This window comes from Rhizomucor pusillus, assembly GCF_041956525.1.
Source record: "Rhizomucor pusillus strain CBS 183.67 unplaced genomic scaffold VTP01scaffold_8, whole genome shotgun sequence".
Lineage (NCBI taxonomy): Eukaryota > Fungi > Mucoromycota > Mucoromycetes > Mucorales > Lichtheimiaceae > Rhizomucor > Rhizomucor pusillus.
The window spans coordinates 450,191-469,921 of record NW_027192150.1 but is presented as its reverse complement, the minus strand read 5'-3'; the positions used below and the strand labels follow the sequence as shown (position 1 = coordinate 469,921).

General features: G+C 44.0%; 6 protein-coding genes across 6 annotated transcripts; 2 read left to right on the top strand and 4 right to left on the bottom strand.

Moving 5' to 3' along the window:
• Positions 1–3,395: 3,395 nt before the first annotated feature.
• Positions 3,396–4,948, bottom strand: VTP01DRAFT_10165 (uncharacterized protein; the record flags this gene model as incomplete). Its single annotated transcript, XM_069378497.1, has 4 exons — positions 3,396–4,101; positions 4,162–4,290; positions 4,342–4,503; positions 4,794–4,948. The coding sequence occupies 4 exons, from the start codon at positions 4,946–4,948 to the stop codon at positions 3,396–3,398; spliced, it is 1,152 nt and encodes a 383-aa protein (XP_069239590.1).
• Positions 4,949–5,594: 646 nt separating this feature from the next.
• VTP01DRAFT_10164 (uncharacterized protein) lies at positions 5,595–6,264 on the bottom strand (the record flags this gene model as incomplete). Its single annotated transcript, XM_069378496.1, has 2 exons — positions 5,595–6,095; positions 6,169–6,264. The coding sequence occupies 2 exons, from the start codon at positions 6,262–6,264 to the stop codon at positions 5,595–5,597; spliced, it is 597 nt and encodes a 198-aa protein (XP_069239589.1).
• Positions 6,265–6,625: 361 nt separating this feature from the next.
• Positions 6,626–8,455, bottom strand: VTP01DRAFT_10163 (uncharacterized protein; the record flags this gene model as incomplete). Its single annotated transcript, XM_069378495.1, has 7 exons — positions 6,626–6,805; positions 6,871–7,193; positions 7,222–7,441; positions 7,510–7,811; positions 7,875–8,139; positions 8,206–8,349; positions 8,408–8,455. The coding sequence occupies 7 exons, from the start codon at positions 8,453–8,455 to the stop codon at positions 6,626–6,628; spliced, it is 1,482 nt and encodes a 493-aa protein (XP_069239588.1).
• Positions 8,456–10,176: 1,721 nt separating this feature from the next.
• VTP01DRAFT_10162 (uncharacterized protein) lies at positions 10,177–12,404 on the bottom strand (the record flags this gene model as incomplete). Its single annotated transcript, XM_069378494.1, has 6 exons — positions 10,177–11,334; positions 11,408–11,435; positions 11,489–11,523; positions 11,627–11,976; positions 12,059–12,201; positions 12,277–12,404. The coding sequence occupies 6 exons, from the start codon at positions 12,402–12,404 to the stop codon at positions 10,177–10,179; spliced, it is 1,842 nt and encodes a 613-aa protein (XP_069239587.1).
• Positions 12,405–14,729: 2,325 nt separating this feature from the next.
• On the top strand, positions 14,730–17,436 carry VTP01DRAFT_10161 (uncharacterized protein; the record flags this gene model as incomplete). Its single annotated transcript, XM_069378493.1, has 11 exons — positions 14,730–14,766; positions 14,828–15,069; positions 15,131–15,244; positions 15,306–15,559; positions 15,618–15,753; positions 15,812–15,890; positions 15,952–16,165; positions 16,225–16,582; positions 16,654–16,830; positions 16,898–17,076; positions 17,139–17,436. 11 exons carry the CDS (start codon positions 14,730–14,732, stop codon positions 17,434–17,436), a joined length of 2,088 nt encoding a protein of 695 aa, XP_069239586.1.
• A 264-nt stretch (positions 17,437–17,700) lies between these two features.
• Positions 17,701–19,557, top strand: VTP01DRAFT_10160 (uncharacterized protein; the record flags this gene model as incomplete). Its single annotated transcript, XM_069378492.1, has 4 exons — positions 17,701–17,983; positions 18,077–18,499; positions 18,638–19,285; positions 19,364–19,557. 4 exons carry the CDS (start codon positions 17,701–17,703, stop codon positions 19,555–19,557), a joined length of 1,548 nt encoding a protein of 515 aa, XP_069239585.1.
• Positions 19,558–19,731: the final 174 nt, after the last annotated feature.

Genomic DNA, 19,731 nt, shown 5'->3' with positions numbered 1-19,731 from the left:
TTGAAGACGGAGGACGGTGTTACTCACCATGGCATCCTGGATTACCAAACCTGTGGAATGCTGTGGAAAAGGGACACCAATGCCTCGAAGAATATGTACTTCATTGCAAGAAAAGTATGGGAAGGCTTTGGTCGCCCTCAAGCCTTCTGTAGACCAAATCAATCCACCACTGCGAATGTGGGGCCCGAAAGGGTTTAGGTTTTTACGGTAAGCTTTGCAGTTCATCTTGGATTCTGAATATTATCGAAGTACTAATATTGAGACTGCTTCTCTTTAGATGATTCGGTAAGTAAAAACGGATACAAGCCTGTAATACCTGGAATTTTTACTGATTGAGATCGGGTTGGTATTGTTTGGAGCAACTGCGCTACATGGCAAATTTGAACCAATATGGCAGGTTTATTTCCTTAGATCGACAAAAATGTTTATTAATTTTATTCCACAGGTTTAAATTTGCCTTGTTTGTTGTGCAATTTTATGCTCCAAACGACAACTGTTTTTAAAAATACAGCCTAAAGCGATCCCTGAATCCTCTTTGCACCGTACCTAAGAGCCTTCTTGCTGGCTGTAATGTACTTAGTCGAAGATGAAAAAGCGGAAACTAATAATAACAAACGTTTTATTTTCTGGTAATGTTGAGGCATCCCAGTATTTTTTCTGTAGTGCGGCCAATGCCCGTAGAGGTAAAGCACCGAAGAACTCTGCAAGATGCAGAGCGGAGACTCCACAGTCATACCCGTTGATTTGCATTGGTGCCTGAAAAGCAGTACAAGGTTAAAAAGTGTCATTATAAGCCATCGTTTTGGATGTTATATTTACCTGGACGTTGCTAACTTTTGGGGGCTTAAATGCGTTACCCTTGCGTGCGGTTTACACCCAGCAACTCCAGAAGATAAATTTGAGACTCTTCGTTTGTCTTCTCGCCGAAGCAATGGTTGGTATTGGCGTTAAGGCAAAAGGTAAATATATCAATTTTCTTTAGCCAACGTCGGACAAGCTCGTAATTGAATCCATCTACCTCATCAACAAGTCGTGGATAGAAAAAGAACTATACATGTAGATTTCTGCATGTAATATATGGTCTTCAGCGCGAACGTATTTCTGGAGGTATTGCTGGTAATGCCAACTACATCTCTTCATGCCGACTGCAGATACTGTGGATAATGTCGACTACACGATGTTAGAAGTCGATAAAGGTGTCGTTCAGGTATTCACCTTCTTGAAATTTGTCGACATTTCGAGGTTCAATATGTGACATAGGATATCCTTCAGCTTTGTATTCCAACTATGCTAGATACTAATGGTTGTCTAGGCACATGGGCATCAAGATTTATCGTTTTTTTGAAAATGTCGATCTTTCTGAGCGGGGCTTTTCATTCTGATTGCACAAATCTTCGTTGTCCAAGTTGAATATCCCCGCTGTGGTTTGCATTGCCGACAAGCATGCTCGGTATTCTCCATCTTGAGTACAGGGACATATAATACATGTATGTCACCGCTGAAGTTCCTGGCTTTTCTCTGCCGCTTCTCGTGTATGCAAGACTTGGGCTGCTGACACCCGAGTGTCCTGCTCTAGAACCCTCCATGGGTGTTGGAAGTAATCGCCTTGCAAGAATGACATCTGCATCAAGAGCTTGCAGTCATGATAGGAAAGAGTGCGATGGTGACAGTTGTGTATGTATGTAGTAGCGAGAAATGCTTCCAAAGACAGGGATAGTAACAATTAGGAATGGAAAGAAAGGAAGAGTCATTAGGAGTCACGTCAGACATCGGATACGCATTAATTCTTCTACCTCGCTTATATTCTCCTTCCAGACTAGCTTCATTAGCATCATCGTTCTGTGCTACAAGAGCAAGATCCATTTACTGTGTCGGCCAGTGAAACCGGCAAGTGCTGGTTAGGTACAAAAAAATACGTCAGAAGTGAGCGTATTTGGGAGATTGCACCGGAAGTCATTAAATCATTACAATCATAAGCAGAAGAGAACAACAGAGGAGATCTATTGATATTAGAGACCATGATGGAAGGAAACCTAGACTTGATAAGCTAAAGAGAATAATGCAGACATTCATAGACGCCAGAAACGATGTCAAAGGCAAGGCGCGACTTTATATGCAAAGGAAGCAATGGAGAGATGCTCATATGCATGCTTTATCCTACCATTAAGGAGTCAATCAGTATATTAAAATAGGCAGTATTCCAGCTTACCTTCTTGATTGTCTTCATTGATTTCTGTGAGAGAAAGAGAAAGAGAAAGAAAGAGAAAAGGAACCATACTATGCTCATGGTAATAAAAATTTTGCCAGGATGCTGTCATCAGAAACAATGGCCCAAACGGTTGTATGCAGACATTCCGAAATGTTTTCGAGTAAAACTGTTTCACAGTATGGAATCTTTTGACAATCAATTTCAATCATGTACACTCCGTATTTAATCGACGTGGGCCCCACGAATCGACTGTTTAATCAGGTACACAAAGCTATATCTTCGAGATCAATGGAAACCGAATTCAGATGGAATACCTTCTTTCTTTGTCTCACTCCTAAGAATCTTTCCGAGGAACTGCCAAGGAGCTGGAACCGTGTCTTGGTGCAATGATAGGACCGATTCTGAGAGTATAGTATTGATCCGTCAATCCATATCGTAGAATTCAATCTAGTATCTGAAACAGCTGTTGGAGGCTTCTTGCGTTATGCAAAGATATCAACGATCATGGGAATACGGATGTCTGGTCCATAAGAGTAAATTTTACTCTCTATCTGCAAATTGTGGTGGAGCCCTTCTTAAACTTTCTAGTCCTTTCAATCCTCAGATTGGTGTCTGTTCCGTCTGCCAAACTCCAAACATGAACGTTAAATTTGTAGATCATGTTGTGTTATATACTGTTCCATCCAACGCGCGTGGAAGGTGTATAAATTAATAATAATAATAATAAGGGAATCCATCGAAGTCGGCTACTTCCAACTTTTTCAAGAGGGAATTTACTTTGGACAGGCACCAATGGAAGATATGTAAGTATATCGATATTTCCGAGACTGATGTACTTTTGCGCACAACAACATCTAATATTGGAGTTTGGTTTTTGACATTACTTTATGGAAATAGTGTATGTACAATGTTGATGCTACTGTAATTTCTTCTTTTTAAATATCTATGACTTCACTCTTGCAACCACTGTATCTTGGCACCTCCAAGGATTCAAAGAATGCCGGCTTGACAAGAGGCGGCAACTTGCCAACTGCTTGTATGTCACCACCACAAAAGCATACATGGGTTTTACCCGGACGATCCTGCCAGTATCCAGCTTTACCTTGATGCCACGCGATGCAAGCTCTTCATGGGTCGTCGTAAAGTTGTCTCGAAAGACTGTCGATGTCTTTTTTTTTTGGCTTCGTCAGCGTAGCGAGGGACCAATGTAAACTTGCAGCATACCTTTTTGCTCCATGCGAATAGAGGGTGGAAAATTCAAAATGATAGCATGGATGATCGTCATGGAGCCGTATTTGCTGCGCCTATACGCTGTAAAGTCATCGCTGAAGAGGCCAATTGAGATATACACTTCTGCACCTTGAAAGAGTTTTTCCTGCAATATGGTATGGGTCTTGGCATCGTCGTAATCGTAAAGGACCACTGAGGAAGGCGCTTCTCGTGTCTGCTGATATCGCAAAAATTCGCGGGTACTTTTTTTGGTGACCAACAATGCATTTCGATCTTTCAAAGATAATTGCTTCATAGTCCTTGAAGCTTCTCCAGGTGCTATGAACCGTAGAGACTTGCAAACTTGGCACATCGGGTATTCGTCATCGTTGTCTGCAACGAAAAGGCAATGAGTCTTAGGACATATATCATATCCGCGAGGTTGTATCGGGCAAATACGGTGCAGAGCTTTCTTTGCAGAATGGTAATGCTGCGAAGGAGGTGCATGTCCCGTCAAGTACTTGTTGACACGCTTGATGACAGCTTCATACAAATCTCTTGACGTGCCGTGCTCGATGAAATACAACAGTAGGTCATTGCTTGTTTGCATAGCGTCGCCAACATCGTTAACAGAGTCCGTGAAGTCATAATCGAAAATGGAGCTGATGCATTTTGCATAAATGCTGCAGTATTAGGATCAACATGCGAATCAGTAATGTTGATCCTTTCGACTTCTTCGTCACTTGAATTTATCAGACTCTTCTTCGCTGCAAGACGCGGTCTCAAAAGCAAAGTCTCCCACTTCGTCATCATCATTGTCTACATCGTTGGTGCATTCAACACATGTGTGATCGAGGGGATCTATCTCCATACTCAAATCCTCCTCGCTTTCAAGCATTTCTTCTTCTCTCTAATTATCTCACCTTAGCAGCCATATAATCAAGACTCGGTTTTGACCCATCGGCTTAGGCGCCTCAAGCAGACTGGAACCGAATTTACGTTGAACCTGTTCAGCTGCCCCATTGCTGGATCTTCCGCTTGCATTGCTTCTCATGCTCTCTTCTTGGCGTTTTCGAATTGCTGAACTGGTTTTTTGCAGAATTTACACCGATATCTGCTACGACGCATGTTCGAGAGTAGGATATTTGGGAAGAAGAAAGGCACTCATTCCTTTTCTTTGAGGAAGAAAGATATGTGTCGTATTCCACGACCGAAAACCGATTATAAGAACCGGATAAACAATAATGAGGCTTTCTGAGAAAGCAAATGCGCTGAAGAAACCGCCCCTCCAGCTTAGGCTGATTCAGATGCAATTGAGTAAGGCATCAACTATGAAAATGAGTTAAATTTACACTGCATCGACTTCATTTCTTACAGAGCATTCGAAGAAGAAGATACGTCTTCTTTGGATGCACCAGTTGCCATACCCGATGGATAGGCTGTCGGCGGTTCCTCTGCTGTCTTGGGAGCTCTCCCCTGTGGAATTCTCCATAAGAGGAAGTGAAGCAGATTGCCCTCGTAAGTGATCATGTCCTTCAAACATTATCCAAGTTACTGACTCACCGCATATGTATTACAAATAGAATTCTCGAGAGCATTTGCAGGCAGAACACGGCAGAAGCAGAGTCTTCTGGAGCAAATAAGACTGGGAAAAATGCAAGAAGAAGCAAATAAACTTCTGTTTACCTTTCTGCATTGTCCGTACGATTGGTTTTTGTACGCATCCAACCCGGTACCACTGCATATAGAAGCATCCATTACAGTATAAACCTTATAAATCTATATATTGACTAGGTTAGCTTATTATATCCTAACCATAGATAAAAAAGACTAATTTTCAACACGCTTATCTACTGACAAATATATATATTTACTCTGTCGTTTCTTCTAATTTAACTTCTGTTTTGCTTCCTCGCGACTTGATTTCTCTTGCTCTAGTAGCTGCTGCATCTCTGTTAACTGCGTCTTTGCCGCTGTACTTCCTTCCTGAACTCTTTCCAAATCTTCCGTTGTCGATTCCAACTGTGTCTCCAACGCCTTCTTTCTTCTTTAAGCTTCTTCAGATGTTTTGCTGTATTGCTTTCTGGCCTCTTGTGTTTCTTCTCGAGTTCTGCGATTTGCGCATCCTTTGAGGTCAATACTTCGGTCACTCGCTTCAGTTCTTGATTTGCAGCTTCTAATTTTCCTGCCAGCTCATTGACTTGTTGCTCGCGAGGCTTTTTTGCATCTTCCAATTCTGCTTGTAGCTTAGATACATTGTCTTGTGCTGTTTGTTCGCTTGATTGGACTCTTCCAGGATAGCCAGTTGTCTGCGCAGAGTTTCAATTTCCTGCCGCCGTTCATCCATCTCCTGTAGTTTGCTATGGAGTTCTCGCTGCACCTGCGTCTTGGATGTCTTTGCTGCATTCTCTAAACTTTTCCGCTTTTCCCTCAATCCCAGTTCTTTCAAATTGGCACTGTGCTTTGACCGTAGCTGTGAATATGCATTTTGGACTTTGTCTAGCTGCTGCTGCTGCTCCTCTTCCTCTTTGGCGGCTTTTCGCTTCGATTCCGTATTCTCTAACTGCTTCTCCAATTCTGTACCATGTTCACCCTTGGCATTCAACTCCGGCTCGATATCGTTAGGCTGCTTCGTCAGCGTGTAGAACTCCTCTTCTAGGTCTACAGCTCGCTCCTTCTTTTGCAAACGCGTCCTGTGCTTCCTCGAGTGCAGCTTCGATCGACTGCTTTGGTTCTGTGAATTCGCGAACCAGGAACTGCTGTGCCTCTAGATCTTTGCCGATATTGCCGTGTTTCTCTTGCCACTCTGCAAGCTGCTTCTCGTGGTTCGCGATCGCTGTCTTCATACAATTCTCCTAAAATAGTCTGTGCCTGCGTATGTTCGCTTTCCATCAAGTCTATGCGTTGCTTAAGGTTTTGGTTTACTGTGTAGCTGTTTCGTCTCATTTGATGCTTGTTTCAGCTTCTGCTCGTGCATGTCTTTGAGTTTTTGCCCCTGGCCGCTGCGTCTCTGCTAAAGTATCTTTGCCGTGAGCTTCTTCCTGGACACTTTTCAGCAGCTTCTTTTTCTATTTCAATTATGTCTCTACTTTTCTTAATATTTTTTTATATTTTTTAGTATTTTTTATAGATACTGTTGAAGTATCTTATATGTTTTTGAGTACTTTTTTTAATAGTTGATCGTTTCTAGGATACTGCTGAAGTATCTTATATGCGTTTGAGAATTTTTTTAATACTTGATCGTTTCTGGGATACTGTTGAAGTATCCCAGTATGTTGTTTCCTTTTTCTTGATAGCAGACAAAACCCGCGCAGGCGATGAAATAAAGGATTCTGCAAAATGCAGAACGTAAATGCCACAGTCGTATTCGTTCGTTTGCTGGGGAACCTAAGGAAGCAGTATACGGTTAAGGAGCGTGATACTGTAAACTATAATTTCAAGTGTGCACTTACACGGACATTGCTAACATTCGGGCGTCTGAAACGCTCTGTCGGATGTCTGTCGGCAGCAATGCATTCCAGATATCTCGCAATTTGCCTGCCTTCCTTGGCACGGTTTACACCTAAAGAATCCAGCAGATATATCCTTGGTTCTTTGCTTGCATCCAAGTCCTCATTGCCCAAGCAATTTTGTAGATTGATCAGTATAGCTAAGAACCAGTGGCTTTCTAGGCATACAGGCATCAATGCGTATCGTTTCTTGAAAATATCTATCTTCATAAACCAACGTCGGACGCGCTCGTAATTGTATCCGTACGTCTCATCAACGAGTCGTGCTAGAAAAAAGAATTATAGAAGCATAACTCTGCATGTAATGTAGAGTCTTGAGCATGTGTCGATTGATGCAGTATCGCAGGTAGAAATCAAGTATCGTATCGTTGAGAAATTCCCCTTCTTTAAGCTTGTCGATGTCCTTGCATTCAATGTGAAGTGTAGGGTATCCGTCAGCCTTGTATTGCAACGTTCCTGTACATTGGTCATCCGTCGCTTGGGTTCGGTCCTCCTTTGCTTCCTCCTTCTCATCCTTTGCGGTAGTTGCAACTTCTAGTTTTAAAGTCTTCATGTATCGACAGGCATTTGCCCTTTTTTGACCTCAGAGTTTCCAATGGCATCTTCAGAGAGAGGACACTTCGTTCCGGCAACTTCGGCTGCTGTAACTTTAGCATGATTGTGGGTATCGGTGCTTGTATTTCTGTCTTCCTTCGATGTATTTGCATCATGAATCGGGCTTAGGTTGCTATTCACGGCGCGAATGGCAGAGGCTGATGATGGACGTTCACTGGATGTCTCATTCGTATTCGATTGAGGAACCTTGCTATCGTTAGCCAACTGCCTCTTCTTGGCTTCAGAGGTTTCAGCTACATCGTGGGGAAGAGGACGTTTTCTTCCGGCAACTGTAACCAAAGTAACATTAGCATGATTGACCGCAACATCTGCAGAGCATTGATTACACTTACCGCTAGGGGTACTGTGCTTATGACCCGATTCCGTGATTACAGCTGATCCGGTGGTGTTGCTCTCCTCAGAGCTGGTCACAGCTTGGTTGCTGGATGCTGCACTTAGACGCAGCTGAGCAGACGACTGGGACTGAGCGTCTCTGCCCCTGCCTCTACCTCTGCCTCTACCACGTCTCTTGCGGCCTTGATTGCTCTGATGCGAGTTGCTTGGTTGAGACGGATCAGTAGCGTCTCGTCGCCTTGGCTCCCTTCCGCGATAAGGTCGCTATATTTACAGAAAGAAAGAGGTTAACGGTTGAAGAGACGCTAATGTCATAATTGCAAGCCTTACCGAATGTCCTGGTTCAGTAAAGGGCATTCCGGCATGGATCCCACGAGGAGGCACAGAAATGGGCGTAGCAGCAGCTTGAGACCGGGGCGTTCCAGGAAGCAGGTCTTGGACTTTAGTTAAGTAAGCGTTGAGCACTGGGTTGAACTACAAATGGGACGCAATCAATACGGTGTACAGCGATCAAGCACAGGTCATGACTTACATTTGATATTGTGTTTTTGGTACTGTGAAACGCCGAATGATCTGACATGGCTGGAGTAAGACAGTAGGAGCTGAAAACGTTACAAAGGGTTCGACATGCTCTTGTAAAGGACGCTCACAGTAAAGAGAGAGAAGATGTACCTTCCCCGCATTTTCGCCCCTTTAGCACGCGAGAAATGACGGAGAAATTGAACGCATTTGAGATTATAATTTGAACATAAAAAATCTTCCAGGACTCATGAAAATATAGCTACAAATAGCGACTTTGCGTGGCTTTTACGCGTTGTGATCGCGATTAGTACTTAGAGCATCATGGAGCATCATGGTTTAGCAAAATCTGTATAAGCATACTCGTAGCAGTGTAATTTTATCGGGGAAATTACCAATTTTGTGGCCAGCTGTCAGCTGCATAAGCGCTGTCCGTGCTTGATTTCGTGCAACTGGCAAAGTCAGCACGTTCCCAAAAAAGAAGGTGCGCCACAAGCGCCACCAGAACATAAAGTATACGCCAGCAGCGAACAAAGTGTTAGGTAATGATATGCGTCGAATATGAACTCCTGCGAACACTGCTCTGGATAAACCGAGAATTCGACGTCGCTATGTATCTAGGAGCAAACCGAATGCTGCTTGATGATCGGACTAGTAGACTGCTCTGTGCATAAACCAAACAGGCCGAGGACATACTCCTCCAGAAATATTAACCGTTCCCATTTCTTGCATTCCACGGTTGCTATGAATATATATGTGAGCTATACAACAATGCAAATAGTTCTTTCTGTAAGAAGAAGGAGGGTATAATGCTATACCTTCCAGAATAATACGAGATGTGTAGCTGCATGAATGTTTATTTTACAAAACAAACGTCGAATGGTTGCTGGTAAATCCAGAAAGCCTAGAAAACGAGTAATGATTGTCGAGTCATTTATTTCAGGAGTATAGTGAGTACCTCGAGATGGAATACTGCTGGTGCAATTACCAGTATTAAACATTTAGCGACGCAGAAAATAGCTTATGAGAGAGATTTTAGCGTGAGATAATGTTTCTCAAAATATTCTTAATGTATATGTGCCGCCAGACTTGACCAATGCAAGCTCCAGATATACATCATCAGAGAAAATTGCTGTTGTACCACAATTACAATGCTGCAGAAATGCTGCGAGCGTAATCCTTACAGATCTCGTTTGTGTCACAAATAACCCTCACATTCATGCAAAACTCACCGTTGAAGGTCAGCTTTAGATAGATTGTGTTTCAGATGGCGGATTTTTCTCTTTGATCTCTAGGTTCAAATTGTCACTCGTAGCAGTCGATGCGGAGGTTCGGGGTCCGTTGACCGGTTATATTGCAACTTGGTAATGTTGGCCTGTGCGAACCTTGCAACCATCGGGATTTCAATGGCAGCTGCCCAGACGAGTAACATCGGATCATCGCAGACTGCGTCTAATCTACTTACTTTCAATACTTGTAGGTAGATTGATTCGCTAATTAGACACTTAGTTTTGAGCGAGAGAAAGCCTCCGTTAATTGAAAGTTAACACTTGCCAAGTTTTATGCAAGCCAACGCGACAATAGTTGATTTTCAGTGCACGTGATGGGATAATTCCTGCTGCATCTCTAAAGTGGAAGGCTATTGCGTTGTTATGCAAGCACGTTTTTCTAGCTTTACAATCTTCGTATGTCAGCAGCAAGCGTTCCAATAATATATATAAACTTCACTCAAATTATCTTGGAGCATTATCTTTATTTGCGACATTGATAGCAGAGCAACATCTATTTTCGAACGAGGCTTATTTGATGCTGCAAAAACTCTCGATCGAAAATGCAGCGGGACAATTCTTCGCGAGTCAGATTACAGATTAAAGCGTCGACGATAGCTGTTGTTTCCGCGTCGTTTATTCCTGGCTGCTGGGACTGGAGCACGCTCTGAACTGTATCCAAAAGACGCAAACTGTCTGCGTTTGAAGCCTGATTGCCTTCTCTTGACAGCGACTCTTTGCGGCCGCCAATTACGGAAGTGTCTAAGCTGATGCGTTTTCGACTCGTGCGTCGCTTGTACGGTAGCGGGGACGAAGGCTGGACCGTAAGAGCGACGGGGGATGGCAACGGCGGTGGAGGAACGTGGCTGCTTGTAGGCGGAAGAGGAGAAATATGCGGGACCGTCGCAAAACCGGCAGGAGGAGCGTTGTAATATACAGGTGCTGGCGGATAATAGACGTGTGGACTTGGTGCTGGTGGCGGTGGAGGAGCGTTGTACGATACTGGCTGTTCTAGGATGTAAGGTGAATATTGCTGTTGCTGCTGCTGTTGTTGTTGTTGCTGCTGCAAATATGGATGTATCCAGTGCATGGGAGGATGATGGTGCTGGTGCTGCTGATGATAGTATTGCTGCATAGGTGGCGGGTACCAGAACACAGACGGAGAAGCCATTGGTGGTGGTGGTGGAGGTAACGGTGATTGCGGCATTGGATAATGCGCGTAAAATGAGAGCGGTTTCCATTCATATGTAAAGTAAACTGCCATGTTGGACGATGCCAGCATCCGTAATTGCTGTTTAAAGTCACGTTCGGGACGGTGCACTCTTGGTTCGTGGAATCGAACGCTCAAGAATGGACCAGCCTTTCTGCGCATCTTTAGGTCATAGCCATCCATATTTAACAACGCAGCTGCTGCCTCGACTGGACTGCTGTAACTGACAAAGCCGAATTCCCTTGAACGGCCCGTAGCTGTATCCTCCATCACTCTTGCACTTATAATGCGGCCATATGGCTTGAATAGATTAAATAGCTCTGTACTAGTTAGCGTCGGATCGATATGTTTGATATATAGATTGCAAAGGTCCATGCTGAAGGTCAAGTTAATGACCCCTCTTGTACTCTCTTGGTGAATGCTTTCCCCTGACGCCGACCCGATTGTTTCTTTTTTAGGTCCCTGAACAATGCGGAGCAGGCGTCAGTTTCCATCTAATCCCTTTTGTAGAAAAAAAAACTTTTCTTTCACATGCCTCGTCTTCCAAGGTCGAAGTGATGGAACTAGAAACTGTTAGGTAAATCCGCGCGACAATGCAATTTGAATAGATACTCACATGGCGTCATGTCCTTGTAAAATAACTGCACCGTGCTGTTTGGTGGCGAGCGGATAAATTGATTTGCAAGTGTCAATTGAAACAAAATTTAGTACCTGCTTTTTGCAGAATATATTGATGTATACTAGCAATACTTGCCATCTCCGTTGCAGCCTTGTCGGCATCCTCCTGTAATGCATACTGGATAATCATCGCCTCAGCCGAAGAAGATATAGCGGCCTCTTTGCGACATTGAACCAGTCGGCCATACTTTTGAAACGCATTGTAAAATAGCTCGAACCAGTCGATAGATTCAGGAACTGAGAAATTGCGTATGTACAAGGGACGTGCAAAAGATAAAGATGATGACGACAATGTCTGAATATCGGCAACGTGTACGATTTCTAATCGAAATGGTGCGCTGCTGTTGTTGTTATTGTTGTTCTTGTTGGGTTTTTTCGACTGGAGCGGAAATATCATTTGATTATAGCGTGCATATGCTTTGTCAGCTATTTAAACCAGCAATACTTTAGGTAAAAACGATGGGTTCTTTTCCTTCTTAGATGTGAGTTCACTGCAAAGGTACACTACCGTGGTCTATTGTCCGAAACCGTATATGGGCAGCAATCAATCGTCCGTTTGGAGTGTAGAGTGGCTCCTCCTCAGCAGGTGATGATTGAGCAACAGTGTCACTTGACAGCTGCAATTCCGTATTTCCCGTGGGGGCCTTGATCCTATTATTGTGTAAGGTTTTATAGCAAGTTAGACGTATGCAATGTCACATTAATGTCAGTGCGCATCTCAATTACTCTAAAGGCTCGTATAATTCAAAAAGATGAGCAAGTTCTCGGATATATTGGGTATAATATTGTCTCTCGCCTGTGGGGGACAAGAGAAGTAGGATATTTTGTGGGTATAAGTTTGGAGCAAGCTTCATGCTGGTCGGTGATGTGTGCGCGCGCGGGTTCTCTTTTTCTCTCTGTCAGTCTCCGTGTAAATGGTCCGAGTGTGTTTGTATATATGTGTGTATGTGGGCGTGCAGGAGTACAAAATCTTGATTGTCTGTGTTATTGTCAAAGTGATATCATCAAATGTTGGTGGTAGATGGGGCACTTCAACTTTTCGAACAAAAAAGGAGACGCCTTTTCTTCTTTTCTTATTTTGTCCGCGCTGCTATCCCAAGCCGCTAGAGTTGTATATTATATGTAGGGATATATAGCAAGGAAGAAAGAAGAAGGAAGAAAAGAAGGCCCAGCCTTGATCAAATGGTTGTTCTCATTTTCTTGCGGTGATAACTGGATTCGGCAATGTGGTCGCGATTCTTTGCTGGTGGTTTCACAAGCAGAGGAAGAGCCATGAGTTTCAGCTTTACACATTCTTGCTCGTCTTTTTTAGAAATCAAGAGGCCTTTCCACCCAATCCAATGGTGAGCATCCTGAACTCGCTCGGCATTTTGGTACTAGTCGTACGGCCCCCTGGTAATACGCCACCATTGGTGAACAATCGTTCGGCTATCAAATCGGCTATATTGTTAAATTGTTTTCTTCTATGGTAACAGAACAAAATTCTGTTGCCAAGAAGGGTGCTCGCAGAACAAAAGGGTGTATCCGGAGCTGGGGGTGGCGTGGTATCTGCCGTGTGCAATCCTCCTCTCCCCCCATTTTTTCCTAGCCCTTTTCTGCCTTGCGGGCTTATCGATCGCTTACCCACGTCACTCAGTTCTCCACATACTGCTACTTTTTTTGCTCCGTGGCGAAGCACTCTAGGAGAAAGGAACGACCCGTGCTCACCTTTTCCTTCACTCAGCCAACCAGCTGGCAGTGAAACCAACCTTTCTCTCTCGCAAGGGCGCATGTTTATCCATTGCGCCCGCCATTACTCCTCCAAAATTTCAGGGTCACGACGATTCACATGAAAGCACACACATTTTGAATTCTTCGGTTTCCGAAGGAGGAGCACATCCTATTGTTCAGCTCAACTTGAGGCAAAGAGGTAGAATTTTCCCGCTTGGGGTGCTATGTTTGCTTTTGTCACGGCGCTCTAGAAGTTTCGACGTTTCGTTTCGTTTGTACGTGTCATACGATTGTGCTTCTATTACATTTTGCAAGACAAAGACTCCCGCATGGTACGAACACATTCTAAGAAACACGTTTTGACAAATCCATATTCCCCCTTTTTTGCACACACTCACTCACTCTCCCTCGCAACATCCCGAGAACCCAGGGACAATTCAGTACCAATAAGACTGAGAGATCCTCGTCTTGTAGCTACGATCCTTCTATTAATGGAAAATCGCTTGCAAGCATAACCGCGCTCTTTCATCTCGATCATCTACTCCGATCTTGCGTCCTAAAGATATTGTTGCACCATGGCAACAAAAAACCAACATATCGACATTATTGCTTCAGCTGATCATCTAGAACTTTATACGTTCGTATACTTTGCATTTTATTTTTCCTCCTGTAGGCTTCAAATTTGCTGCTTTGCGGGATATTTATGCAACATTGCACGAACAAAATTTGTCCGCCCTTTCTTTTTGTAGCATCTTGTACAATTTCCCCCACTTTGCCAAGTTGACACTTTTGTTGACAAAAGCAGGGTTTAATTTTTAGCCAATTATAGAAGTATGGCGACGCATTACATGGCTTAGCACTGCTTCTTTTTCTTTCAAATGGTTCTCTTGTTATTATCACATTTGATTCATGCAGCTTGGATTAGATAGTCATAACCTGCCAGAGTATGAACATACAATAAAGATCGAATGTTTTTGTTGGGTTGAACAATTGTCGCCATTTACGTCGATCAAAATATACACAGACTCAGCCGTCTGATTACACGAGAATGCAGATCACTTGTTAGAGCCATGAGTATCACTGCTATAGATGGTGGGCGTTTTTTAGAGCTTGCAGCGCATAAACGGCCGTTTAAGGATACTGTAGGTTATATATGAGAAATTTTATAATAGATGATGAACGAATGAAGTTTTCGGCACTCAAGGTTATTCTTGCTCCTATCACAATCGTAAAAAAATCTCATTTCCTAAATGTATAAAGAAATTCAAAGGCTACTGGAATAGCATTCTGCCATGTTACGATATAACATGACTTTGTTGCTTTTGTTGCGTCCTCTGTAGGTACAGAACTTAGTAGTAGTAGTAGCAGCAGCTCTTGAAAGTCCGCGAAGGCTCTTTCCTGGAGGGGAACAGACCGCGCTCTGCAACCACTCGCCGTCAAGAGCACCATCAATTCGGTCTCTATTTGCCATGAGCCGTCCTAGATTCTTCGCAACAAACAAGAGAGGCATGCGCTGATTCGAATACCCCTTGTAGACCTACATTGTGATGTTAACCACGAAATTTAGGCGAGAATTACGAACTAAAGGCCGAACTCAACAGCGAGTATCGCCATGTTCGGAAAGATGCAGTCAAGAAGGTCATTGCCAACATGACAGTTGGCAAGGACGTGAGCGGTCTCTTTCCTGATGTCCTAAAGAACATGCAGACGGAAGATATTGAGCTCAAAAAGCTTGTATACTTGTACTTGATGAATTACGCAAAGACGCAACCTGAACTTGTCATTCTCGCGGTCAACACCTTTGTCAAGGTAACAAGCCTGGAAGTTCTCGTTTTAGTTTATTTGCAATTTTCTGATGGACATCTCAAAGGACTCGGACGATCCGAACCCGCTTATTCGTGCTTTAGCGATTCGTACCATGGGCTGCCTCCGCGTCGACAAGATCATCGACTATCTGACCCAACCGCTTCGAAAGGCCCTGAAGGTAAGGATCGAGGCAAATTCATTGATGCTATAAGAGAAAGCACCAACTTTTTCTCTCGTAGGATGAGAACCCATATGTCCGCAAAACTGCAGCTATTTGTGTCTCAAAGTTATATGAAATCAATCCCGAATTGACAGTTGAGCAAGATTTCATCAGCGAGGTCAAAGAGATGGTGTCGGATATCAACCCTATGGTCGTCGCCAACGCAGTCGTCGCATTATCGGATATGAATGAAGCTTCTCCGAATCATGATATATTCGTTGTCAATGGATCGATCCTCAACAAGTTATTACATGCTCTCAATGAATGTACCGAGTAAGTTCAGCGTCGCTGGCCGCCAAGTTCAGTGTTTGATAACGCATATAAATTCCAGATGGGGCCAAATTGCTATCCTGACAGCGCTCGCAGAGTACAAGCCGACAGACCACAAAGAAGCAGAGAGTATTTGCGATCGCGTCTTGCCACGTTTGCAGCATGCGAACGGTGCAGTTGTCCTCGCTGCAATCAAGGTGAGTTTTATATACAAATCTGTGTACGGGATCAAATGCTAAGTATTGGTTTCTCTAGGTTCTCCTCATCAACATGCAATACATCAAGGATCAGAACTTAATAAAGAATTTCTGCAGAAAGATGGCACCGCCGCTTGGTAAGGATTTGACAAATGCTGCTGACTCGATCAATCCATTGACTATATTATTTTAAAATAGTAACTTTGCTGTCAAGTCCACCCGAAGTTCAATACATTGCTCTACGAAATATCAGTCTTATCCTCCAGAAACGTCCTGAAGTGCTAAGCAACGAAATGCGTGTGTTCTTCTGTCGATACAACGATCCTCCCTACGTCAAACTTGAAAAGCTGGAAATTTTGATTCGACTATGCAATGACCGCAACGTGGATCAACTTTTGAGTGAATTGAAAGAGTACGGAAGATACCTATTGTGAAAAGGAAAAAGTCGGTGCTAAGATATGGATGAAATAGGTATGCCAACGAAGTCGACGTCGATTTTGTACGAAAGTCAGTCAACGCAATTGGACGATGTGCGATCAAAATTGAGGAAGCCGCGGAACGGTGTATTAACGTGTTGCTCGATTTGATCAACACCGGCGTCAGCTACGTTGTGCAAGAAGCTATCATTGTCATAAAGGACATTTTCCGAAAATACCCCCATAAATACGAAGGCATTATTCCGACACTTTGCGAGAATTTGGATGCGCTAGATGAACCAGAAGCAAAAGCATCTCTCACCTGGATTATTGGCGAATATGCAGAACGAATTGACAACGCAGACGACTTGATCAACATGTTTGTTGAGAATTTCAAGGAGGAGAACTCGCAGGTAATTTAGAAGCACAGGACTCTGGCAGTTTCGTTGGTCATTAGCTAAATGGGTATGCGCCGCAAATGCAGGTCCAATTGCAATTTTTGACAGCTACAGTGAAGCTATTCCTTAAAAAGCCGGCCGAAAACCAGGATCTAGTGCAGCGGGTACTTCAGACTGCTACAAACGAGTGTGACAATGCAGACATTCGCGACAGGGCCTACGTATATTGGCGCTTACTGTCTACAGACCCGCAGGCAGCTAAGGTAAACTTGGAAAAAAAGGGAATTTGCTCGTAATGTTACAAAAGATTAATGTATATATGCGCTTTAGGCAGTGGTCCTGTCAGAGAAACCACCCATTGCAGGCGAAAATGCTGGTCTTTCACCTGGACTTTTGGACGAATTATTGTATCAAATCGGAACACTTGCTTCCGTCTACCACAAACCTCCAGAGACATTCATTGCAGGCAGAAAGTACGGTGCTGACAGCGTCAGCAGATCAATTGCAAAGTAAAGTATAGATAAATTTGGATGACAGAATGGTTAGATGGCTCACACATGAACTTCTTTAGCCAACAAAACGATGAAGAGGATATTACCGCACCACCACCACAGATACAAGCCGCGATCAAGAATAACGATATCGGCAATCTCTTAGACCTTGACTGGGATGAACCAGTAGCATCATCGCCCATCGTGGCAGAGAGCCCCCAGACAGCCAACCCTGCTGGTGGTAGCACAATGGATGATCTCTTCTCTCTTGTGGGTGGAAGTGGCATGACAAGCATGTCAACACCTTCGCAGCAGCAGCAGCAGCAACAACAACAAACACAGCAAGCTAGCAAGGATCCCTTTGCTGATCTATTTTAAGCCGTGCGAAAGAGAAAAGAGAAAAAAGGACATGATCCAATTCTTTTGTAGAGCCCCAGTTTACCCTTTAATGAATCGAAATAAGAAAAAGCAACAGAGTTTCCTGTGGCACCTAGCGGCGTGACACCTTGGAGCAGTGAGAAAAAGGCGGGCATTCATCGACCCCTCCTTCTCCCCACCATTTTTTTCTCTTTCCTGCAACCCCATATACATACATACATATATATAAAGCTCTCCCTTTCTTCTTTCATATTCTCGTACACAATGTCGGCCAAGCCGCCCTCGAGAGATAATAATGACAGCAGTGATAGCAGAGGCAGACGACGATCGAGCGCTGCAGCTCAACTTTTACACTTACGACATGGTTCGCCGCGACAGCAGGAAGCCGTTAAAGAGATCGAGGAAATGTTTAGAGTGTCCTCCAGCCAGCTTAATGCACTCGTACGCGGATTCAAGGAAGAAATGCAAGCTGGACTAGCCGATGACACGCAAGCACAACCGTTGCCAAGGAGCAGCGATCTCAAAATGATACCTTCCTTTGTCACTGGTATACGTCCCAAATGGGAGCTTTAGCAGCAGCACGGAAACAATGCCATTAATAATATTTATTATCATTATTATTTGACTCGCGCGTCTACAGGCTATCCAACAGGCAACGAAAAGGGTACTTACCTAGCACTGGAAATTAGCGGCGTGGATATATACGTTTGTCAAGTGAAACTCAAAGGCGAAGGAGGCAAATTGGCGATTAACCAGTACCAATACGAGATCCCGGACGACCTGACAGCCGGCGAAGACTTTGGTGTGTTGATAGACTACGTGGCCGACTGTGTATCTGATTTCCAGGCGCGAGTATCGTCTGGGCACCATCAAGAGCAAACGACTGTGATGGCTATCAGTATGGGATTGGCGGTGCGCCAGACAGGACTGGACCGCGGCACTATCATTGCACTCGAGCATGGTTTCGAGTTTCCAAATGTCATTGGTTGCGACGTTGTCGATCTTTTTCACAGGCATTTCCACGCCAAGGGGCTCAATGTCCGCATTGTTGCTATTGCCAACGGTAAGCTAACCTTTTTCTCTTTTTTATCCATCGTTTTTCTGGATGGTGTGACCGAGAACGGTTGGGGGTTGTATGTGCGTGCGTGAGTGCGTGATATGCTAATCAAGTGACCTCTATTTTCTCGTCGCCTGCTTCCAGATGCGGTTTGCACCCTGTTGGCGCATGCATATCAGCATCCTGCCACACGCATTGGTATCGTGCATAGTACGGGCACCAACTGCGCATACTACGACAAAGTATCCAACATGAGCAAGTTCCTTGCACAGCATCACAACGAGGTCAACCCTGGCGACACGGACATGATCATCAACACCGAGTGGTGTAATTTTGGATCAAAGCATCTTCCACAAACTGGATTCGATCATCTTGTCGATAACGAAAGCAACAATCGAGGAATCCATATTTTCGAAAAAATGACGACGGGCATGTACCTCGGCGAGATTGTGCGACAAATCCTGGTGTACCTCGCCGATCGCCAAGTACTTTCCTTCCAAATTGACGACGAGGATTGCTTACTGCGCGCACCATACCATTTTGATACGAGCTACATGTATGTCTGTGAAGCGGATGATGATTGGGACTATCTCGAAGACACGCGGGTCGTGCTGGAGGAGATGTGCAAAGTGGGCGAAACGACGATTGCAGACCGTGAGATTGTAAAGAAAACATGTGAATTGGTTGGACACAGAGCCGCCACTCTGCTTGGCGCAAGTATTGCCAGCGTCGTCGAGTACATGATGGAATACGGAATTGGTGTCGATCAATGCAACGATGGATTCGCTATAGGTAACGTGCCTCTTTTTCCTTTGCATACACCTTTTTTTCTTTGCTCATTTATCTGATGCTCTTTGCATCTAACTTTAGCCATCAGCGGCGAGGTATACAAAGACTACCCATCCTTCCATCCCCGTGTCTGTGAGACACTGAAAGCACTGATTCCCGAGGAAGTTTCGGCCAAACTATCGGTCGGCATAGTAAAACATTCCCGCATTGTTGGTGCTGCCATTGTGGCCATGATGGCCGAGAAAATGGACCAACAGGATGTTGAAATGTTGTAGTAATAACACACGCCTTACTGTATCGCATACCGTATTCTTTTTCTTTCTTTCTTATTCCCCTTTTTTCTTTTCTTCTCTCCCTCTCTCATTTTCATAACTCCTCCTTTCGATCCAAGAGAGTAATGATAACTAATATGCGTCCTTCCTCTTGCAAAGCCAAATCACAATCTTTCA